The 24,897-nt window shown below is 38.5% G+C and overlaps 1 protein-coding gene across 1 annotated transcript in view; it reads left to right on the plus strand.

Annotated features, from left to right (window-relative positions):
* LOC126297546 (putative inactive tyrosine-protein kinase Wsck) overlaps nucleotides 1-24,897 on the plus strand; it is a 139,883-nt gene that overhangs the window by 96,595 nt on the left and 18,391 nt on the right. Inside the window, exons 8-11 of the mRNA XM_049988467.1 lie at nucleotides 2,915-3,207; nucleotides 14,129-14,230; nucleotides 19,091-19,202; nucleotides 22,514-22,710. Coding sequence (XP_049844424.1) covers nucleotides 2,915-3,207; nucleotides 14,129-14,230; nucleotides 19,091-19,202; nucleotides 22,514-22,710 — 704 coding nt within the window. The remainder of the gene's footprint in view (nucleotides 1-2,914; nucleotides 3,208-14,128; nucleotides 14,231-19,090; nucleotides 19,203-22,513; nucleotides 22,711-24,897) is intronic.

Below are 24,897 nucleotides of genomic sequence, written 5' to 3' on the forward strand. Positions count from 1 at the left end.
ATAATGTAATTTATTTGATGTCATAATTAAAACATTATGACTAGTGTTTATGAATAAAATGAAAATGTCATTAAAAAAATATAAACATTTAAGTGACGAAAAAAAAAACAAGTTAAAAGATGCATCTGCATAACTCTCTATGGGTGCAAAGTGTGGATTCGAAACATACAGGAAATGAAATGCCTTTAATTATGATGTTGGAGACTTCTGTTAAAGCTAAAATGGACAGATAGAATGACGAACCAGATAGTCCATCAAAGAATTGATGAGGAAAATGAAGTGATGGGGCAAAACTACTGTGGGAAACAATTGAACATAGACAACGTGTGGATGGGGCACATAATAAACCACAACCAGTTCAATGTAAACATTCTAAAATCGGCTATACAAGGGGGAAAACCACAGGGAACACCTCAGTTGGCGTTTGTAAAAAAGGCTGTAAGTAATGTGAGCCAATAAGTATGCCAAAATGGAGGAGTTAGTTTGTAATAGAGCCAAATGAAGAGCTGCCAATCAACTGAAATCTAAATGGTGAAGAAAAGTGCTATGTTTTCCTCATTACTGTCAAATTTGCTTCCCAGAGTTATTAAGAATATCATCTTTGGCATTAATTTTTGTAACATAAAAGTGGGGACAGGGACTTTAACAGTTCGTTATTTTTATTTGGTTCATATTATGTATGGTGGTCATTAAAAATGAATGTTACAAAATTGGCTAAACTAAGTCAATGAATTTACGCATACTTTATGATGTCCAAGGGAACTCACAGTATACATCTGTTGCTTTTGTACTATCTTTGGACTTGCTTTCTCAAAGATGAGAGGTATCTGTAGGTTTCTCCTGACAGTTCTTTGTTCGATAGGATGGACTTGCTTTCTCAAAGATGAGAGGTATCTGTAGGTTTCTCCTGACAGTTCTTTGTTTGATAGGAGAACTTTGATATACCTAATGTGATGAACCAAGGAACAAAATTGGATGTCGTGGTGCATAAGGAACAGTTTGCTATTTTCCTGGAGTGATAACTGCAATAATCTTAGATAAAAATATGTGGATGAAGAGTCACACCGTGTTTCTTTTAGTTTACAGCATTTTGCTGCTCCAACAAATTTCTCGTGTGCGAATAATGAAAGTGACTTAGTGTGAGGTGCCCAAATAAGGTTAGCTGAATGTGAGGGACAAAATAATATGAGGATGGGCTGAAAAGTAATGCATCATAATTATTTACGCGAAAATCTCTAGCTTTTTAAAAATAAAACAAATGTTATTAACATTCTGTGTCTTCATTCTTCATGTGTACACATTGTAGCCATTTGCTGCTGTAGGGTGCCGAATTGTAACGTGTAACTTAGTGATGTGTAATGTGAGTGTCGGTGCACGAGATACAGCATCCTGTAATTGAGTTTAGAATACGGAGAATTCATCCACACATGGATTACTCTCTCCTTCATCATGACAATGCCAGACCACACATGAGTGCTGCGACATCTGTAACAATTCCAATGCCTTGGGTTCACTGTCATCGATCATCCTCCATACAGCCCCAACTTAACCCCTTTTGATTTTCATCTGTTTCCAAAACTTAGAGAACACCTTTGAGGACTGCAATTTGATAGTAATGAAGCGGTGCATGCAGAGATGAGGTTGTGGCTCTATCAACAAAGCTAAACATTTTATAGTGAGTGTTTCAACAAACTGGTCTCTCGTTGGGAGGAATGTGTCCATTGGCAGGGTGGCTCTATTGAGAAATAAATATGTAAACATAGAGAATGAAGATGTTTTATTTTTAAAAAACTTAAGAGTTTTCACATAAAAAATTTGGAGGCATTACTTTTCAGCATTCCCTCATAATTTATTCTCTCTGTAACAAATCAGATATGAAATATTCTGACATTCACCATCACTTAATCTTGTCAATTTTATTACAGAGTAAGAAATTCACAATTGGATTACCTGCATTAACAGTGAATAAAATTTGATATATGTGGCAACCCAGTTGTTCACCGAACCCAAATGTATAATAATTCTTTGAGGTGGCTGTGATGATGCAGTCTATTTCTTAAAACTAGAGTAAAGGCTGACACACAAACAATTAGTTGCATAAGTGGTACAATGAACCGTGCTTGTCTAAATCACTGACATACTGCTATGTTTTCCCCAATGCCAGACAGTTCAGATCTGGAGGTTGTAAAAAGCCTTTGTAATCATTATTTGGACAATAAGGTGAACTAATGTTGGTGCAAAGTTCCTAGACATGAGAGACAGTGCTATTTCATGGATTAAATTGGAAACCTTTCCGTAAGGCACTATTGTTGGTGATTTGACTGTTAGATGAGTTCACCTTACCAAGCAAGGTCTTTCTGAGATATATTTAGTTTGGTATAGCACACTAAAAAGTTTTGGAGTTGTTGTGCACAAAGAGAATCATTATTGTAGGTAAACAGTGCATAAAAATGGGGTAGGTATTAATTAACATATGCTATATTGATTACACTTACTGATTCCAAAAGATTCCACACCAGATACATTTCATAATCTAGTTTCTGAGGTAAGGCAAAATATGTGTTGTGCATAGTATCATTTATGTTAAGCACCTTAAACACTACATTCTCATGGTGAAGAAAAGTGCTATGTTTTCCTCATTACTGTAAAATTTGCTTACCAGAGTTATTACAACCGTAACACACTTTTGGCACCGAAATTTCAAAAAAATGTGAAGTATTTTGTTAACTCTTAAATTAAACAGTCTGTTTTTTTATGTTGTCTTCAGTAACTTTAACATTAATGATGATGATGAATACTTCCTTACATTATAAACTTTCTTTCTCCTAATGGAGGAAACCAGTAAATATTGGTATTATTACTCATATGGCCTTGCATAATGAGTTTAATGAATGGTTCAATAAATATGTTTCAGATGTTTCCCTTGAGGGAGGTCTGAGGAAAAACATGTTGAAAGATCTAGATGTTTTAATTAGGGTGGGCACAAACCTGAATGTTGTCCATTTAGTTGGACTATGTGAAACCCCAGAGATGTTGTTTGTTGTACTGGAGCATCATCCTGCATCCCTGAAAGACATTTTGCTGGAAAGCAGGCAGCAGCAGCATTTGGAAAAAGCCCAATCAAGAATATGTTCACTTCCTGAGCAACACATTCTCGAAGTAATTGTTGGTATTGCACATGCTATGGATCACCTCACCTCTAGGAAGGTAAGACGTACTTCTTGAAATGCTCTTTGCAGTCATATTGGTTACAACAGAAACATTCTCAGGTTTATTATACGGCCACTTTACTAGCAATGGCAACCACCTTGAATGAAATATGTGTAGCTGCCTAGATGTGTTACTTCTTCCTTTAGAGTTTTTCTTTAAAGAAAGTATAAAATAAATATGTCAATATTTGGGACTTGTCCTGTGTTTGGCCTCTGGTTTTATGACATAAATGTTTTAGATAGCTGCTTTTCTTTTTACATGAATCCTTAATAAATGCCACAGAGTCCAAATAGTTTGATGTCGACAAGTGTTTGTCGTAGTTTTGTATCTGTTTGTGTTCAGTTCTCTAGTGGCTTCTTTGCTGTTGGGAGGATAATTGACTAATTTGTCTCACATGTACTTAGCTTGAGACAGCTGACTTAATAGTAGGCACAGGCAGCACTATGTCGTTAATATACCACAACATGCACCACTAACAGGATCAATACAAAAGTGACCACTGAAAGCACTTTTACTGTAATCAGTCTAGTTCTCACATGGTTGTCCAGGGTGAGCAAATGTACCACACTATTTGCGAGCCAATTCACAACCAGTAATCAAGATTGAAGTCACCTTGTACCAGTGTAAACAGGCCAGTCAGTAGTACAGTGAAATACCAAATACAAGGTAGGCTCATCATAGGCAAACTGTTTATGGCATGTAAAGGATGGCTTCATAGAAAAGAGCAAACTGGTCTCATTCTGCTGTACCACCAGTTATGTAAGCAGCTTGTCACAGAGGCCTGCCCGACACAACAGTCTCTGCCAATGGGCCCTGCTGGCGTGCACTGTATCCACTACACCCCATTCTGAAGGGGTATGCAATATACAGTCCATAGCGATATCCCAGTTTGGTGGGATTTCTCGGTATTTCCATCAGTTTTAAATAACATACCAAATGGGGAAATAACATACCTCTCCCTTTGTGTGCACAAATGGGCAGGTGGCCTGTTCTGGAGTCATTGGTAGCCCAGCCAATGGTTCTGGCACCAGGGAGTGAAAGGAGGATGGTGGTAGGGTCTGGTAGTGTGATGGTAGTGGGATATCTACCTCTCCTGAGGGTGGCAGTATGGACAGCACTTTTCAGGCATTCAGTGCTGGGATCTGGCTTCACTACCTCTGGGCTGTAACCTGTCATGAGCTTCAATAAGTTGCCTATCTCAAATTTACCTTGCCTCAAGGAGCATGTATGGTGTCACTAGTTATGGGGTCACATTATGGTTAGCTCAACCTCCATAAACTTATCAAGGGTATCCTGTCCCCATTGTGCAGACTGAGCATCGGGATAGAAGTCGTAATATTATGTAGGAGTAAGAGAGAGAGGAGGGAGCAGCAGGTGTGATGTATGAGCCTGGTTAGGGGCAGGGCAGTTGGAGGCCTTATATGGTGGCTGTTAGGGGGCATGGTGTTGTCTTTCTGTTGCAGCTGCAGCTTGTTATGGAGCAGCACTTACCAGCTTTGGCCAGTTGTGTCTTAAAATAATTGGTACCCCTGATGACACACAGTGTCACTTCATGTGCTTCGTGGCATTCTTGGGCCTTGCCAAGCCATTCACTTTAGGCCTGCTGTCAAATGGTGCTTGCGCCATTTGCAATATCTGTGCAGACAGTGGATATCGATGGGGGTGGATCAATATCGTGCAAGGGAAACTCCTGAAGACTTCCTAAAATGACATCATTGGCATCATTTTTGTTGTCTGGATTGTGAATTTTCTAATCAGCTGCTCATCATTTGAGTTAGATGGTGGTTGTGATGCAGAAAAGATCAGGTTTGAAATGTCATTACAGTGAACAACCAGTCAACCTTAGATGAGACATATTGTCAGCCATTGGCTGATAGTTTGGTGTCATACTTTCTTCCCTCTGTGGCAGATATGCTCATTAAGGCCCATATTGTGGTGTAGGTGTATGTTGAGGTCATATAGCCACGCTGCACCTTTGAAATGTCTGACATAATCAGTATGCCACAGCCCTCATAGTGTGCTCTGTTTTTTGTTATGGTGGAAACAGCTGTGGTACAGCTGCTCAATTCTGGGCTCATGTTGGACACAAACGGATTGTCCTCACACTCTCTTTGTTAGTGTCTGGCAACTTGCCAACACAGTCATGTAAGTCACCCCCTTTGGAGTCGGTGTAATAGCTGGAGGATTTGTGTCCAGAGCGAGGATGGAAAGAGGACTTGACTTTCTGTGTTTTCTGTTTCCACCATGAGGACACTGTCCCTGGCATTTATACAGTATCAATTGAAGAAGTAGCTGTGATATGTCGGATTTGCTGTTTTTGGCAACTGCACTGGCCCTATATGTCTTACTAGCAACAACAGTCTTTGAATTAGTGTGTTCTGCCCCATTGATTGGGCTACTTCATGGTCCATGGTGGGAAATATATCTAGTTCTATTCATGTTAAAAACAATTATTTGTCTTGCCCCACTGGTAGGTTAGACAGCACATCCGGGTTAGTGTACTTGGAGGTGAATGTCATAATGCCAATTGCTAAAGAAAAGGGTGAGACACTGTTTTCATACTGATTTCTATGGGGTCTTCAATCAATAGTTGAACAGGATGAACAGTAATGTGACTTATGATTGGATTAAATTTCATGTTGTATAAGTAAATGTGGACATTTTCACTCTATAAATTACAGCCAGTGTATCCTTTTCTCTTTGTGAGTAGTTTGCCTGTGTTGCTGATAACATTTTGGAGGCATACAAAATCGGTTGCTTGGTGCCATCTGCATTTTTGTATAACCATACTGTCCTAATAATTTGCTGTGATGCATCAGTGGCTAACTTATGGGGATTGGGGCCGGGGGTTGCAAAGACAGGGAACATACCTTAAGCACTTTTTTAAATGTGTGAAAGCTGCCTGGAAAACAGTAGACCACTATCAACTCACACTTCTTTGACATAGCTAGTTGAGGGGATATATCATCTGAGGTATGAATTTGCTATGTGTTACTTTCCCCAGAAATAATAGTACTGTATTTGTTTCAGGTTTTTGGACATGGAAGATTTTTTTGATGCCACTATTTCACTGTTGATTTGAACCCTACTTTATTTAATGTGTTTTACATATTTAAGAAAGAAACTACATTTATCCAAATTATAGCATAACCCGTTAGAAGTGAGCCAGTTAAAGAGTGCTTGTAAATTTTTAATGTGGTACTTTCATACGCTCCCTGTTAAAAGATAATCCAGGTAGTTTACACATTGAGGGATTCCGTTTATGAGTTGTTCCAAGAACCCTTAAAATGTGACTGCTGCACTTGTAATTCCAAAATGTAATCTGTAGTACCTATACATTTCATAAACCTCATTTGCTACAGGGATCTGCTCAGTTTTCATGTCAAATGGCAACTACAGATAAGCATGTGCTAGATCTTATATACGTATAGACCCATTAGGTTTCTTAATTGTGATCATTAATGGGTTCAGTTGACTAACAGTTCCATTATTACTAACTTCCATATGGTGACTGGCACTAGATGATGTCTGTAAAGCTGTGACTGAGTGGAGGATTTGGCAGCCAGCAGTCAGACTGTGATTTGTGTGTGTGTGTGTGTGTGTGTGTGTGTGTGTGAGAGAGAGAGAGAGAGAGAGAGAGAGAGAGAGAGAGATATGCATTTGCTTGAGTGTATGTGTGTGTGTTGTCTAATTCTGATGAAGACCTTTTTGGCTAAAAGCTTACTTGTTTGACAGACTTTTCATTGTGCCTATCAGTGACACTTCATCTCCACTCTATGGCGAATAGTAATCTATCCTTTTCACAATACTGTAATTGTTTATAATCTTGACATAATGCTGCCAGATCATTGTGCAGTATGGAATGCAGGATTAGATTTTTATTTTTCTTAATCTGGAACCAAACAGCAAAAAAGCATCAGGTGCAAAAATATTAGGAGCACAGGTGAAGCTACTACTAAGGAAATTAGTGTACTACATATGCTTTTGCACTTAGGTTGCACCATAATATGGCCTTGTAATGGTATCATTTGTTCTCTGTGTGAAATCACTCACTGGTGAGCTGATTGTAACGGTGCAAGGCCCGGATGCTTGTATGTGTCACAACTGATGAGAGACACTGCCAATCTCGCATCTCCCTGGAACTGCGCTTTGCTAGCGATGATGCCCAGCACGATTAATAACTGACTGAGAGTTCCCACATCCGCTAAGGGCACCAGCCTGATGCTGCAAAGTGACATTGTGTTCTGGCATTGCCACTTAGCGGACCATACAAACAGTGGCCAGGTGTTCTCTCTTGGTGCACACATTGAATGCTGTGTTCTGCTGTCTTCAGTGTTTGTGGCTATGCTTGTCAAAACAGTCCAGGCTTGACTCACATGATTTACACTACATTGTTTAATATGAAACAGGTATTTGACAATTTGGTGATGGACTGGTGCTTAATTGAAGTCGTATCTGCTGAATGGAATCAACTTTGTACTTACCAGTGTTGACGGGGTTTTAGTACTCGCTGCTGCTTCTCTATTACTGTGGTATATGGTGTCACTTTGTTCTATGATGGTGTGTCAGCACTGGAGAATGAACTATCTTCATCCAGTGATTTGCTGGAAACAGTGTTGCGGGATACTACCTTATTTGATGCCATTGTCAGTGCTCTAATTGTGGCCAATGTTATCCGAAATGACTGAGCAATTTTTAGAACATCGCTAAGTTTTGGATCTGATTTGCTTAATGGCTTGGTGCCTGCTCTGTGATTAGGCACAGATTCCATTACTATGTTTCAGATCAAAGGTTCAATATATTACATGTCGTGGGCTTGACATTTAAAACTACATTGCCAGCTAAGACTCTGTAAGTCAGCCATGCAGGATGTGTATGACTTGACCACTTTTCTTATAGTGCTGATTGAATAGTAGGCGAGCAGGTAGTAAATGCATTTGGTGCCCATAATGTTCAGACAGCAAAGTGCATATATCAGAAAATGGCTAACTACTAGGATGCACAGGAGGTTACAACTTTTAGTCCACCTTATGTACTCATTACTATAAGAAAATAGTACTTTGGTTTGACAAATAGGGTCATTAATATCACTTACCTGGAAATATAGCAAAAAATGACGGACATAAGTTTCCCAGCTCTCCTTTGACATGTTGAAACTTGAGAAAGTTGTATGGGCGGAGGGGGTTGGGGGTTGTAGGGGAGGGGGGGGGGGGGGGGGGGAGTGAACGTGTAGTGCCTATCTTTTGTGTCAGGTGTTGTAACAGCTTGTTGTACTGCAGTTGGTGCTGTTCCAGATGTTGTTGTTTTTTGCTGCTGCTGCTGCTGCTGCTGCTGCTGCTGCTGTTGCTGTTGCTCTTGTTTCTCCATTGTCAATTGCAGCTGCAGTTTTTGTTCTGGAGTTCTACCTTTTGTTGCCACATCAGTACTTCTCAATCCATGATGTTTCAGTTCATGCACACGTCTTGGTCCTCAGCACCAATTGAATATATTGCTAAGTGTTTCATTAAATGTTCATTACAAGAGTGAGTGATCAGTCACTAGTCTTATTTGCACATGGTTGCAATGTATCAATAAAAGTACCACCAGTAAACGGAACCAAAATTATTATAAACCAGTTTAAGGGGCAAACAGTTTTTGGTGCATAATGAATGCCTTAATAGAACAGACAAAGCTGTTTTGGCTTGCTGCATTGGTGGTTTTATCATTTTCCTTTCACCAGAGACTTTGTACAGTGCAACAATTTCTAACAATGGCCCTGTTGGCATGTGCCCAATCCCCTAGGCCCCACTGCACCCCATATGGCTTCAGTTCAAACATCCCTGCATCTTCAATGGTGTTGGATGGAGATATAATATTCATTTCAGCAGTTATAGTGCCATATTTGAACCAGGACATAGCTTTAGACATAAAAGGAGCTGTGAGCTTAAAACCCTTCCTCCTTTATTAATTGTTGCATCAAATTTTGGGAAAATTGCTGAATGTACATAACTTACTGCCACAATAATTTGATCTAAAGTCCTCTGAAAATATCCCGTTTTGTACCTGAATATTGTCATGAGATTCTGAAATGAAATATCATGGTAGCTAACTGTGAACATGTGGCAGTTTTCCATGCCTTTTATGAAACTGTAAAACAAGTTTCTGTAAGACTGTGGTGTGTTATACAAAAAGATCTTGATAAAACTAATGCCTCTATAATTTGTGTTGGCATATAAATTTTCAAGTGGATGTAATGTTGTGTACTTATAGTTGAACCTTTCTCCTGGTGTCTTGTTATGTTGTTGTACTATAGGTAGTAGCCGTAGAAAAGATACTGTAATTGAGTCTGAACTGGTTTGTTTCTTAATTGTATGCTCCGTTGCTTATCTGCACAATATGTTGTTATGTTATGGAATGAGAGAATTTACAGGTATTCACTCTTTATGTAAAATGTAACAAAAAGGCATGGCCACATTAGTCACACATAAATTAGGAAAATATGGTACATGGATATGGGTTTAGATGCCCTGTATTTTAATGTTAGAATTCATTTTCTGTAACTGTTCATAGTACATTAATGATGAAAAGTGTGCAGAACATACTAGCCCATCACATGAAACTCCTTCTTACATGAAATGTACAAAATGCCCTCCATTAGCATTGATACATGCATCAGCTGACCATCACATTAAATCCCAGATGAGCTGATTGTATATGGTTTGGTAGCCTTCTGCACTATGGGAATGTTACATCTTATACTGGGATTTAATACACAAAAGCTCTCAAATACCTCAACACATCGAGTTTGGGGTCCAGAGAATATGGAGAGGAGGGAATTCATTCACCTTTTCCTATCCACATGTTTTGTAATTTGGTATATACGTTGCTGAGGTCAATATGAAGAGATTCACACCCAGGTAAAGAACCCACAACAAGTTTATTAATAATAACATAAAAGTAAATTTTTTGTTTTTGAAACAATGACAAGGATTGAACACAAAAGCAATTTTCCTCAAATCTCTCTTGATGAAACACTTCCAGTTATGATAACCAAAGTACTAATAGTGTACCTTACAGAATCACAAATTCACGGAAAAGTAACAGAAAGTCTAATAAGTCTGAAAGACCACACTGTCAAATGATGGTCTCTGAATCCAAAAACACTAGTTGGCCATGATACTATGTTCTGGATACCTGATTGTTGAGGCCAATTATACGTGACAATGACAAGAAGACTTACAACTCCAAGTTATTACATAGAAGGTAGTCCCAGGTTGGCGGGATGGCTACAACTTTGTCCTGGGTTTATTTATTTATTTATTGTTTCGTGGGACCAAATTAAGGAGAAGTCTCCATGGTCATGGAACGAGTCAATACATGAAATTATAACACGATATTAGAAACAGATAAAATGAAATATATATGAAAAAAAATATTCAGGTGACAAGCCGTAAGTTTAAATAAAGAAAATAAACAATGTAACACTAGAATTTGCTTAATTTTTCAGCTCTTCCAGGAGCTCCTCGACAGAATAGAAGGAGTGAGCCATGAGGAAACTCTTTAGTTTAGACTTAAGAGTTTGGGCTACTGCTAAGATTTTTGAGTTCTTGTGGTAGCTGATTGAAAATGGATGCAGCAGAATACTGCACTCCTTTCTGCACAAGAGTCAAGGAAGTGCATTCCACATGCAGATTTGATTTCTGCCTAGTATTAACTGAGTGAAAGCTGCTAACTCTGGGGAATAGGCTAATGTTGATAACAACAAATGACATTAAAGAAAATATATACTGTGAGGGCAGTGTCAGAATTCCCAGACTATTGAGTAGGGATCGACAAGAGGTACTCGAACTTACACCACATATAGCTCGAACAGCCCCGTTTTTGAGCCAAAAATACCCTTTTTGAATCAGAAGAATTACCCCAAAAAATAATACCATACGACATAAGCGTATGAAAATATGCGAAATAGACTACTTTTCGTGTTGAAGTGTCACTTATTTCAGATACGGTTCTTATGGTAAATCAAGCAGCATTTAGTTTTTGAACAAGATCCTGTACATGGGCTTTCCATAACAGCTTACTATCTATCCGAACGCCTAGGAACTTGAACTGTTCCGTCTCACTAATAATATGTCCATTCTGTCTGATCAAACTATCGGTTCTTGTTGAATTGTGAGTTAGAAACAGTAAAAACTGAGTCTTACTGTGATTTAGCATCAAGTTATTTTCCACAAGCCACAAACTTATTTCATGAAATACATTATTTGTTACTGTTTCAATACTACACACAAGATCCTTCACAATGAAGCTGGTGCCATCAGCAAATTGAGAAACCATGGCAGTAGTTGATGTAACTTGAGAGTGCACTCCCTAGGTAACGGATACAGCATAACCTGCTAGCGAGCATGGAGCCTTGTGGAGGTAAAATAGTGTCTGCAATTGCAACGCCACACTCGTAGATGCTTGCTCTGCTGGCAGCAAACAAGGCACCTCATGTGGTGACTACCTAAGATACTGTGGACAACAAATTGACTTGCTGTTGGTGACAGGAATGCTTACTAACATGAAAGGCAAGTACAGATGATTGTTTGGCTTGCAGGCACTTGGGCTGGTTGTGGCATGTGATGCTTGAAGTTTGGCCACATGCTGGTTGGCAAGTGGCCAATACACAGCAGAACCTATTATTTAGAAGCCAGTATGCATATGAAATGAGGAGTTCTCTTGTGTTGAAAGTGCACGTTTTGTCACACTAATAAAAGCCCATCTTCTAGCAGTTAATGTGAAGTATTTCATAAAAAAAGCCTTTTGGTTCCTCTGTTGTGCATTAAGAGGTGTAGAAAATGAGTACTGACATGGAAAAAAAGTGTGTCTGGATCTGTGTCCATTTAACATATTGTCATCTTGTATGAGTGGGAAGTATGTCCTTAAGATTTGGTTGTATGTTTTGATACACCCTGAATGGGCCATTTATGCATTAGAGTATGCAGTACTGAAAAACAGTGTAATAAAAGCAGTATGTTATTATTTTACCTTGTGCATGTTATAATTTTCCAAGTAAAATGTTGCCCCCTGGAATAAGAGGCACTGTGAAGAAGAAATGTGTTTAATCTCAACTTTTATGTATGTCAGACTCAATTTTTAGACGAGGTGAGTTATCAAAGACACTTTCGTTTCATAATTGACCACCTGCTATTAGTGATATGTAATTCTAAAGAAAGAACGAGAGAGAGAATTGCAAACAAAGGAAGAAGCCCACTCATCTTCAAACATTAACATATGACACAAACTTATACATGCCAGAAATACTGCTTTAGTGAAGCACTGTGACTGTCTTGTAAGTTTTCTAAAATTGTACATTTCAGCCTCAAGTCACAGCCGGTCGGTGTGGCCGAGCAGTTGTAGGCACTTCAGTCTGGAAATGAGCGACTGCTATGGTCGCAGGTTCGAATCCTGTGTCAGGTTGGTTAGGTTTAAGTGGTTCTAAGTTCTAGGGGACTGATGACCTCAGATGTTAAGTCCAATAGTGCTCAGAGCCATTTGAACCTCAAGTTACACAAATGGAGTCAGTAACAGTTTGAACTTTTTACCAATTCGTTATCAGATTGTAGGAATGCATTACATAGTAATTCATTAACTGAAGGGGCCTGTAGAGATACACACAATGCGAGATGGAACTGGTAATGTGACTGGAGTTTGAAATACAAGGGTTGGAACTTAAATAGTGGCTATTATTTATTCACAAACGATACAAAAGAGTTACATGTTTGCACATGTTACTGTCCTTCAAAGTTGTCACCAACATTGTGTAGAACCTGCTGCCAGCAATGTGGAAGGCATAGTACACCGTTAGCAGAGCCTGTTCTGTTGATGGTGCGAATGGAGCGGTCTGCTGCCTGTTGACTCTCTGTGACAGTTCTGAAGCGAATGCCACGAAGTTGTTCCTTCATTTTTGGAATCAAATCAAAGTCACAAGAACTTAAGTCCGGGGAGTATGGTGGATGGTACAGTACTTGCCAGTCCCATCAACGGAACAGAGCAGCCACAGCTTGTGCTGTATGCGCCTACGCATTGTCATGCAAATTGATGGGTGGGTTGCGCAGAAAGTGTCGTAGCTTCTTTCGCAAAACTGGTTGCAAGTGATGCTCCAAAAAAGAACAGTAATACTGTACATTGACGGTCTGCCATGGAGGAATGTAATGTGTTAGAATAACACTATCACAGTCGTACACGAGAATCACCTTATCTTTCACCATACTGGGGCTCTGATGCACTTTCGACTTTCATGGCGACCCATAATGACACCATTCATCAGATTGGCATTTCAGTTTTGGTTCGTACGATGTGGCCCATGTCTCATCCAGTGTTTGAAAACATAGTGACACCGTTACGTTAGACAGCTCGCTCACAAGTGACTGTTTTTCCCTCGATTGCGTGCACTCTGGTGACATGGGTCGGGCGAGTCCGTTTGCTCGGAGGTAATGTAGGTATGTCAGCAGCCTGTGCTATCAGCGACAATAGTAGATTCCATTGCATAGTGTCACCACAGCAGTGTTCCAACTTATTATATATAATAAAAATTAACATAAAAATCATTCCGTTCCAAGTTAAATAACAGTGCGTTACTTGTTAACATGTTGTTATGATATGCTACAATTGTTACGATAAACTTTTCCATTTACGTATTTCTGTATTGTGTGAATCAAGCTTTACTAATTGCAAGACATGCGTGAAAATGATAAAATATTGTGTTTGTCATGTATAATTTTTTGCACTTGTTAGATTATGTACCGGCAGTTGAAGATCTTTCTCCATTACTAGTCATTAAATTCAGTAAATGATGTTTTAATCAACACCTTTGAAGTGTAGCTGCATATGAACGTTAGTCGACAGTAATTAAATTTAAGATTTCCAAGTTAAATTTCATTTGTTTTTGTTTCAGATTTTACACAAACAGTTGTGTGCGCGAAATATTTTAATGGCTGATGGAATGATACCAAAAGTTTGTGGATTTGGAATTGCCCAGTACACAAAAAATGGAATTGTAAGTGAGCTAAATAAATTTCTCAATCTCTGTCTGCCATCATATCTTTATAAAGTCTCTCTCACATCAGTCCCAACAAAAACCATCTGATTTTAATAATGTTAAATATTGAAAACTATTGTAGATACTATAATCCATGTGACAAACAAAGAGCCTCAACAGTTATGGTATACTCGGCATATCTAACTCAATCGATCTGTATGTCACTATGGCAATAGATTTAGTACTGCTAGCAGCTTTTTGTGCTTCATATTTGAAAGCTTGCAACAACACTGCCAGTTGTTGGGACTCTTATATTGCTGCATCGAGTATAGGAAGAAGGCCACGTGGTGTAGCTGCGCAGTCTTAGGTGCCTTGCCATGGTTTGTGCAGATTCCCCCGTCGGAGGTTCAAGTTGTCCCTCAGGCATGGGTGTGTGTTGTCCTTAGCGTAAGTCAGTTTAAGTTAGGTTAAGTAGTGTGTAACCCTAGGGATTGGTGACCTTAGCAGTTTGGTCCCATAATAACATACCACAAATATCCAAATATAGGAAGAAGTGAAAGTCCTATCATGCCCCAGAGAAGCAAATGGAAACAACTACTAAGCTAACAATTTGTAGGGTGGAAATGAGGAAGAAAATTTCTTGTGAGCTAGGAAAGTGGACAGCGAAAGAGTCATAATTCCTTATCGCAAATGACACCCTTTTAAGCAGCTCTTAATCTGCCTTTGACCTTACATGTACACTGTGTGAGTAGCTTAGCTTGCTTTCATTTTTTTATGTGATATAAATTTCTCCTACATGTTCGTGTAACACCTGCTTCTGTGGGTGGTTTTTTTTTTTTTTTTTTTTTTTTTTTTTTTTTTTTTTTTTTACATTTAACAGCTAATCACACATGTAACTGCATTGAAGCATCTGCTAATATTTGACAAAAATCACATACTAAAATTAGTCCCATGTCATATCTTATCTGGAAGATGCCTTTTGGGACGTTTCAGAAAAAAATGGACACTTAAAGTAGGACAGGTCAGGTGGCTTAGCTTATGAAGTTGTTGACGGTGAAATTGACTTCCGACTTTTAATAGTGTGTGGCAGAAATATTTCATAGCTACATGCAGCCTGGTTGTAGATGCCTCATAGTACAGATATAGTCTTATAGTAAAACAACAGTGCCACATGTGAAGAAGGCATCACATTCGCATTTACACATTCACCAGTGTTCGGAGATACAGCCAATATTGCAACCCCTCGACTTTGTGGATTTCAGTGATTAACGAATGCATATAATTTGCCATCTTTTATCTGTCAAAGTAGCATTTCTGATAGTGTCCAGTTCATGTATTTTCATTATATGGCCTCAGTCCAAAACTGGTATGTTTATTTCCTGTTGCACATATTCTTATGGAACAATTTTGCTCAGCACATTACCGTGATGTCATCAGAATGTGTGCAAGCACAACAAATGATAGATGATCACAAAATGGGTAAGAGACAAGATCTCAGTGTATTTTATTACAGTAAGAACATTAAGAAGACTCTAAAGTCTTACTGCCACTGTGATTCATGTGGGCTACTTTATTAAGAGTTTACGGTGAGTACCTGATTAAAATGACTCTTCTGGCACCAGGTCTATAAAGTTTGTTTTACAAGCTGGGATTGTAAGAAATAGTAGTTAGGCAGAACTGTAAGAAGAACTGTAAAGAAGGTACTGTAATTGAGTGAAATGATGCAGTGATAAGGCACTGGACAAGTAGGATGGCACTGCAAATCCCCTTATGGCTGTCGAGTTTTAGGTTTTTTGTGAATTCCCTAAATCACTTAGGGCAAGATCTGGAATGGTCCCTTTGAAAGGACATAGCCTATTTTCTTCCCGAGTCCAACCTTATGCCCTGTTCATGATGTGTGCATTGTTGACAAGACATTAAACTGTAATCTTCCTGCCTTCTATGATGATATACCACTGATACAGATGTCTAGTTCGATGAAAATCTACTAAAAAAAAAAGAAGTGTGAGAATCAGTAGCTGAATCAATTTTCGTTATTAGCATTTAAGTTTCTGGACATTCAGCACCATGATAGTGTACTTCCTATTATGTTACATGCATTGTTGAAAATGCCATTTGATGAATGGTCACCTTGCAGATATCAGAACTGTATTTGTAGCTTGCTATAAGAGCCACATTGAGTTTAATAAGAAACTTGATGTTATTTCAGGCCACATAACATTGAGTATGAGGCAAACAACTGAATTTAAAGTACTTAGATGCGTACATCCCTTCAATTTAAATTTTCTTTTCAGTGAGTTATGGGACAGAAAGAGAAAAAAAGTAGTTCCTAAAGATACAGAAAAAGAGTACCTAATTGGCTGACTCAGTAGGTCTCTTGTATTGTCAACATTAATTCAGTTCAAATGGCACAACTTTATTTTAGTTATTTCTCAAATAGTAGTTCATAATTGTACTATCATTCACAATTTTTCTCTCAGGCTCTTGTATTATCGGCAGCTTGTCTGTTTTATTGAGGCCTGAATGAAAGTGGAAAACAGAACATAAAATAAAGCAATTAGTGCCATAATTCTTTGGGCATGGAAAATTGATTTTAAATATGTTAATGGAGAGTCCTGGGTGGAATATAAATAATGGAAGGAGTAAAGGTAATAACTAACTGTGTTTCACACTTCCCTGCTGATGAACACCCTCCATCGAGGACAACATACTGGGTTCTATAACTTAAGAAGTCTTCGAGTTACTCACATATGTCTGAACTTATTCCATATGCTGCTAACTTCTTTAACAGCCTGCAGCGGGGTGCTGTGTCACACGCCTTCTGGAAATCTAGCAATATGGCGTCTGCCTGTGCCCTTCATTAATTGTTCAGGACATGTTGTGTGAGAAAAACGCAAGCTGAGTTTTGCACAAGCAATGCTTTCTAAAATCATAGTGATTCGTGGAAATAAGAATGATCTAAGTGTAATTACATTTTTGTTAGTTTTCTCAAAACTAGGCTGGAATGGCTAAGGTCCTTTTAACATATGGCAATCTATTATTAAGAAACAGCTTTAAAGCTGTGGGGTAGAACAGTGAAGTATCCCTAACTTTGAAGGTAAATTTAAAAAAATAAAGAAACATTGTAGAACAAAACTATATTTTGGCATCATGAGGGTACAACTGGAAGTTAATTTCGTGATGTTTTAAACAACAGCTGTTGCAAGTGATGTCCTTCATTGTTAATGCACTGCTGCAGCCAGCTTCTGAAGTTCCACATTACTTTGTGAAGCATGCAGCCTACTTCAAGGCATATTGCATTCTTCATGGTTTGTAAGGTCCTGGGTCAATGTTCGTACACCTCTGTCTTGAGGCAGCCTCACAAAAAGTAGTTATATGGATTTAAATCTTACATGTGTGCAGGCCATGGAATGTCCTGTACCAAGAGATCAAGCACCCGGGGAAGATTTCCCTAAAAACAATAGTCGAATTTCTAGCAGTGCGGGCCATGGCACCATGTTAAGTAAGGAATAAAGACAGAGCTAGGAAAGTGTAGAGAACGGAACATGTTTTTGAGCTAGGTTATTCATAGAGTGAGAAGGGGGAGGAGAATTTGATTTTTGTAGATGTATGTTAGGCTAAGGTATAACTGATATCCATAGATGTTGTAGCTCACATTGTAAGACACATATACTGTAATAGCATTTATGTGCACACTTTTTCAAGTATCTGTCCTAATTGCCTTTTCATGAAAACGAATCCTGTATTATGAAACATAAAAGCATATCTTCTTTTTACTGTTACTATTCTGTGCCTTGTCAATAAGTGATAATTGCAGATGAAGCATCCCCTCAGCTTAACAGGTGAACAGTAATCAGCAGTGACATTTTGAAAAATGATCTCTTTGGTAACTTGATTGTGATCATTATTAAATTTACACTAAGAATACTACAGTGAGATTTGAGTTCAGCTTCTGTTAATTTATCTCACTTGCTTTGCAACAATGATTTCAGTGAAACTGATTATTAGTGGTTGTTAAGGGGTAATATCAAGAACTTCATATGTTAAAAACAGCCTGTTGACTGAACAGACTGGACTGTAAATACTGCTAATCTTCAATGTCAAATGTATTCTGTAGTTAGTTGTGAAGAAGGACATCGTCCAAAAGCTTAGCACAATTTTTGGGTTAGTTTATGTTCCTATTGATGACTCAACACATCAATTATAGGTTGAGTTTCCAAAATGAAAGCTTCACTCTGCAACAGGATGTGCACTGATATGAAACTTCCTGGAAGATTAAAACTGTGTGTCAGGCAAGACTGGGGCTTGGGACCTTTGCCTTTTGCAGGCAATTGCTCTACCAACTATCCAAGCACAAGTCATGATCTGTCCTCGCAGCTTTACTTCCACGAGTACCTCATCTTCTGCCTTCCAAACTTCAGAGAAGTTTTCATGTGAAACATCCTCCACACTGTGGCTAAGCCATGTCTGCGCAGTATCCTTTCTTCCAGGAGTGCTAGTCCTACAGATTTTGCTGGAGAACTTCTGTGAAATTTGAAAGTTAGGAGGTGAGATACTGTCAGAAGTAAAGCTATGAGGGAGTCGTGCTTGGGTAGCTCTGTCAGCAGAACACTTGCCCACAGAAGGCAAAGGTCCCAACTCCGAGTCTCAGTCCAGCATACAGTTTTAATCTGCCAGAAAGTTTTATATGGTGAGTTGGTACTTCTGCTCTTTCCATTATTTGCATTCCACCAAGGACATTTCATGACCAAAGTTTGTACTTTGTTTAATGATAGCTGTAACATACAGCCATCTTCATGAATTGAGTTTCACATATGCAACATCATCATATTAAACAGTGAATTTTCAATTAGTGATGAATACCCTGTGTAATTGTAGGTTCCAGATTACACTCGATGGACAGCTCAAGAAATATTCCGTGGTCGCTATTTTGTGAGCAAAAGTGATGTCTGGTCTTTCGGTGTTACATTATGGGAAATTGCAGCATTGGGTATGTATGTGCTCAGACACAATTCATTATTATAAATAAAGGAGATTCTAAAATTAATGACCTATTGCAATGCATTTGCCAAATCAGATACTTTTTTGTAACTACAGATGTTCTTCAAATACTATCAGCTGCATGTTTCAGCTTTTGTGTGGCTCCATGCTTTCTTTCTCAAGAACAGAAATGTGTAGAATGTTTGTGATAAGTGTCAACATCATAGCCTCTGATGGACAGTAATAATATATACTGAAATTTCAAGCAGAGCACAGAAAGTGAAATGGTGTCACATATTTAGTATAATGCGCTAAAATTCAGCTGGACTGAAAAATTGTGAAAAAATCTTCTTGCATGATTAAATGAATTATGAGGTGAAAACACCTTTGATGTATTGGCATGTCAGAGCACCTTTAAACTCGGGAAACCAGATAAAAAATTCAGAAGATTATAATATTTGTGAAAGGAGCTGTGGGTTTGAAAAGTTATTTACAACACAGTGGAGCTCATTCAAGGTACTGCTTCATAAAAGGTAGAGTACACAGGTTACCATTAGAAAATTTTAAGCAGTTTCTAAGAAGATTTGAAATGGTATTGTTCTACTATTCAGACAGGAGAATGCTATAACAAGTTTTAAGAAGCCAAAGAAAAGACAGTAAAAAGTATTTCTTAAGATTTGTAATTATACACCAGTGTGGAAACTTTTCTACCGGAATTGTGCAAGAGGGTAAGAAACATATCTTTGTGAGGGCATTTGCAATAAGTTAACATTTTCTGTTTTAAAATTTACTCTGCAGGCTAATTAATGATTTCACATGCAGTTATGGAAGGATTATGCAGAGTGCAAGCTGGAGTGATTTATGTAATGTGTTAAGACACTGGTTTAACTTGAAAGTTTCTTGATTTAAAAATTGATTGGGCTGCTCTTAACAAGGAGGGTACAAAAACACACTGTGCATAGTGTTGTGCAGGGTAGGATGTAAATTTTAGGCTGTGGTCAAGTGGCACTGACAATTGTCACCAGATGCAGTCACCCGATAACATTGACCAGCAGCTTGGTCACAGTGCATCTGATCTCCTTTGTTACTTTTTGGTGGCATCATGAGGTTACAGTCTATTCTAACTGTACACACTATCTGTACACTTCATCTGTTCAAACTGTACACTCTTTCCTCAGTGAAATAACCAGATGTGTTTTACAGATACATGAGATTAAGAGATAAATGTTCTGTTACATACTCAGTGAACTGTGGAGACATTGAAAAACAAGATTAAAAACAATCTGCACAATTTCAAGTAAATTCAGCAAAAGAGACATGCAATTAATCTTTAATGACTGTCATTCAGCATATTATTGAAACTCTAAAACACATTTTAGAATAAGATACTTTGAACACCTAAAGCACTGAAAAGTGGAAATACATACACCTCATATAAAAGAATCAGAGTCCTGCTGGCATAAATGTGCCAGCAAGCAGTAGTAATAATTCATAGACAGCTAATGTCCACCTATAATACCAACCCAAAAAGAGATTCATTACTGTAACTTTAAGCATCAGAATTGACATATGCCACCTTTCTCACATGAACATGTAATTTTTTGAGGTTAGGTCTAAAATTTCCAATACAGATTTTGCCTGTGTTGCAGATGATGTGCTACATTATGTATAGATATGAGGTTGAAATGGATAGGCAGCTATAGAACAGCCATAATGTAACAAAAAGTAACATTTAATTAATTATTAAATTTTTAAGTTGTTTCAAACTTTTGGTTTCCAATACAGTAACCATTTTGGACTATGGATTCTGAGACACACCCTTGTGGTTATATTTATCATCCTCAGGATGCCTCAGACTCCTTTTTTCTTGTATTAAACTTAATAATATCTCAGGAACCATGTTTTGTGTGTGGGAACATCACCTGATTCGAGTAAAGAAATCATGTCTCTACATTCAGCTGAGATTGCTTGCAGTGAAATTGTGCATGTACCCACATACTGATTTGAAAAAATTGGCTGAGCAGAATACCTCAATATCGGTGCCACTGTGACTGGCTCTTCACACAGGTCTGCATACTTTGTTGATGGAAGGTGACTTTCTTCCTTGCTAAACATGGCAATTTGTCTCGGAGGTTAGCATAGTCTGCTCCAGTAATTGCTTGCCCAGTTGACAGATAATCTACAAACAGAATCCTCTTCGCATCCCAGAACACTGATGCCATGACCTTTTCCATCAAAGGAATTGTTTTTGCTTTCTTTGGTGGTGGAGAATCAGCATGTTTCCACTGCTTTGACTGTTGTTTTGTCTCTGGGGTATAGTAGTGCACCCAAGTTTCATCTGTGGTCACAAACCAGCTCATAAACTTGTTCGTTTCTCCTAAAACAGACCAAACATTGTTCTGATATGTCCATTCTCACAGAATTGGCGATCCTCCATGACCATTTTGTGCACTTTTGCAATTATTTCTGGAGTAGTGACACATCTTGGGAGACTACTGTGCAGATCATCATCTAAGCTCTCGTGACCAAATTGAAATTCATTTGTCCACTTGGCAATAGTTGAATATGAATGAGCAGAGACCCCCAGTGTATTCTGGAAATTGACATGAATGTCCTTTGCTTTCATACCTTTCTTTATGAAGTATTTAATCACTGCTCGAATCTCAATTTTTTCCATCTTCACAAATCACTATGCAGGAACAACAACAGAACCACATCACCACGACAGATGTCTCCAAAGAGCACTGACGTGACACGTGTTTACAGGCAACAGTCCTATGAATATCACTTGAACAACTCATTGCGCTAGTGCTGACCTCTCATGGTGATTCCAAGAACTTTTCAACCCAGCCTCATATATTCATTGCTGCTGAAAATAAAGTCCTACAAAATCATCCAGTTATTTGTCGTAACACTTTACTGTGACAGTGTTACTGACTGTGTTGATATTTGTGATTGATTCTGTCAACAATCTGTGGAAACTAACATGTCACAAATTGTGTGGAGCTGAGAAATGCATTCTTCTTGTGGTCTCTTTGTAATTAGATATCTCAGTATTCCATAATCGAGTGTGTGTGGGATGTTACTGAGGATGGAAGGAAATGATGATGCAACGTTACTCTTTTAACAGAAAATCAACACAATTACAGTACTTATTATTGGGATGTTATTGAAACAGTGTAAATAAACAATGCATAAATTATTTATATGTCTTTCTTTATAAAGCTGATTGCTGTAATGATTTATCATTACAGCATACAGCATAGAGCACTACAGTATACAACATGTGGCAACTGTATGTGATCACTGTTATGCTTGCAGGAGGAACACCTTATGCTGAAGTGTCTAATACAGATGTCCCAGCTCGAGTGATGCGTGGTTTACGATTGGCACAACTACCTGTTGTTGGTGATGACTTGTACCAGTTAATGCTTCAGTGTTGGCAGCTTGATTTGGATGAAAGACCTACTTTTTCTGAGATAGTCTGTATACTGAAGAATATGTTGGAAGACACGTTGGTAAGTAGTATATGAATTACAGTATATTTCCTGGATTGGATACATGTTTATATCTAAACTTGTAAGCAGAAATTTGCCTGTGTTTATATGTAAGCACTTAAATTACTTTTGGATTGCAATTCTATCTTGTGGAGTCATAATAAAGTGCCATTTGCAACCAGTACACAACTCAACTAATCTCACAACTGTACTGGTTTTAGTATTACAGTGAACTGGGCAGCACAGGTAGAAGTTACTGAATGACATGAAGAAAATATGTAATTTTCTTAAAAGAGTTGCTGCTACACTGTGTAATACTTCCTCCTCTCAAAACACTTAATTTGTTAGGTGTCATGGTGTATGTATCCTTATTTTTGCCTACTGTTGTCCTCAATTTGTTCTTTGCATATGAGTGAATAATATATACATCTCTCCCTTCCTCTCTCTCTCTCTCTTTCTGTGTGTGTGTGTGTGTGTGTGTGTGTGTGTGTGTGTGTGTGTGTGTGTGTGTGTGGAGGGAAACATTCTACGTGGGAAAAAATACATGTAAAAACAAAGATGTTGCGACTTACCAAACAAAAGCGCTGGCAGGTTGATAGACACACAAACATACACACAAAATTCAAGCTTTCGCAATCAATTGTTGCTTCATCAGGAAAGAGGGAAGGAGAGGGAAAGACGAAAGGATGTGGTTTTAAAGGAGAGGGTAAGGAGTCATTCCAATCCCGGGAGGGGAAAGACTTACCTTAGGTGAAAGTGTGTGTGTGTGTGTGTGTGTGTGTGTGTGTGTGTGTGTGTGTGTGCGCGCGCGCGCGCGCACGCGCGAGTGTATACCTGTCCTTTTCCCCCCTAAGGTAATTCTTTCCGCTCCCGGGATGGGAATGACTCCTTACCCTCTCCCTTAAAACCCACATCCTTTCGTCTCTTTCCCTCTCGTTCCCTCTTTCCTGATGAAGCAAACGTTGGTTGCGAAAGATTGGATTTTGTGTGTATGTTTGTGTTTGTTTGTGTGTCTATCAAAGCGCTTTCGTTTGGTAAGTCACATTGGTTAACTCCATACCTGTGGAAGCATGTGTACGAGGCAAAGTTTTTCCTGAAAAATAACCATATCGCCAGATTTTTAAATATTAACTATTTTTCTGAATGAGTGAGGTAAATTGGAATATAAAAGTAAAAAGAGGAGTTGACATGGTAGGCTGGAAGGGGTTATGGACATAAAGAATATAGTGCAGAAATAGTTCCGACTTGCACAATTTAGAACTACTATATCCATGTAGGACACTGTTTTTTTTTTTTTTTTTTTGTTGCAGAGAAGTTGCCATTGCTGCTTTTAAGGTGACTGATTTTGATGTGTAACACAGTGTCAGAGACAGGGCTGGAATATGTAGCAGTGGTGGATGGAGGTATGAAATTGGTCTTGCAGCAGGTCTTCCACAGGACTGTGACCCAAAGATGTCAGATCACGATTTTTTGGACGTACATGACACAGAGTGATGCAGTTGAAGTTTTAACTGAGATTTTGATTTAGTTGTTTGAATCTTGGATAATGTAGAGTGACCAAGGGGGTGCTCCTTTTGGCAAGTGAACAGGTGTGAGAGGTGTGTTGGGTGTCTGAAGGCAGAGCACAAACAAAAAATGTCTGGATTGGACTGAGAGGGTGGTTTTTGGTTTATGACAGATGCAGTGAGGCTGAGAAGGGGATTGCTTGTCATTGTAAGTGCAGCATTCGGGTTTTGCCAGATTTTACAAGGGGTGTTTAGTGTAGAATGGATGGCGTCTAGTGTTTCTGGTGGCTAGTAAATCTGACATGAAAGGGGATTCCTATAATGCCACCATTGAGGTTGGGGAGGTCCACATCATGGAGCTAAGGAGGACCAGAACCAAACACAAATAATTATTTGTCATTTATTCATCATAACTTAAATAATGAATAATATAGAATACCACCACAATTACTTTGTGTACATCTCGAACAGAACATTCTTACTTATATCCAGTGGCTGTTCCTGTGGCTCTGCACAGTTTCTTTTGGTAAATAATTCATTTATGCATGATAAAAGAATTTGGCTCAGTGGGTAAATTCCAGGTTACAGTGCTAAAGCTCTGAGGTTTGATACCTCGTTGGTCCTGAGTTCCTTTTCTTGTCACTTCTTCCGCCTTTGATAATGAGAAAAATGTCAAGATTAGGTGCATCATGTTTCGGAGTCC

The sequence above is a fragment of the Schistocerca gregaria genome, chromosome X (assembly GCF_023897955.1).
Source record: "Schistocerca gregaria isolate iqSchGreg1 chromosome X, iqSchGreg1.2, whole genome shotgun sequence".
Lineage (NCBI taxonomy): Eukaryota > Metazoa > Arthropoda > Insecta > Orthoptera > Acrididae > Schistocerca > Schistocerca gregaria.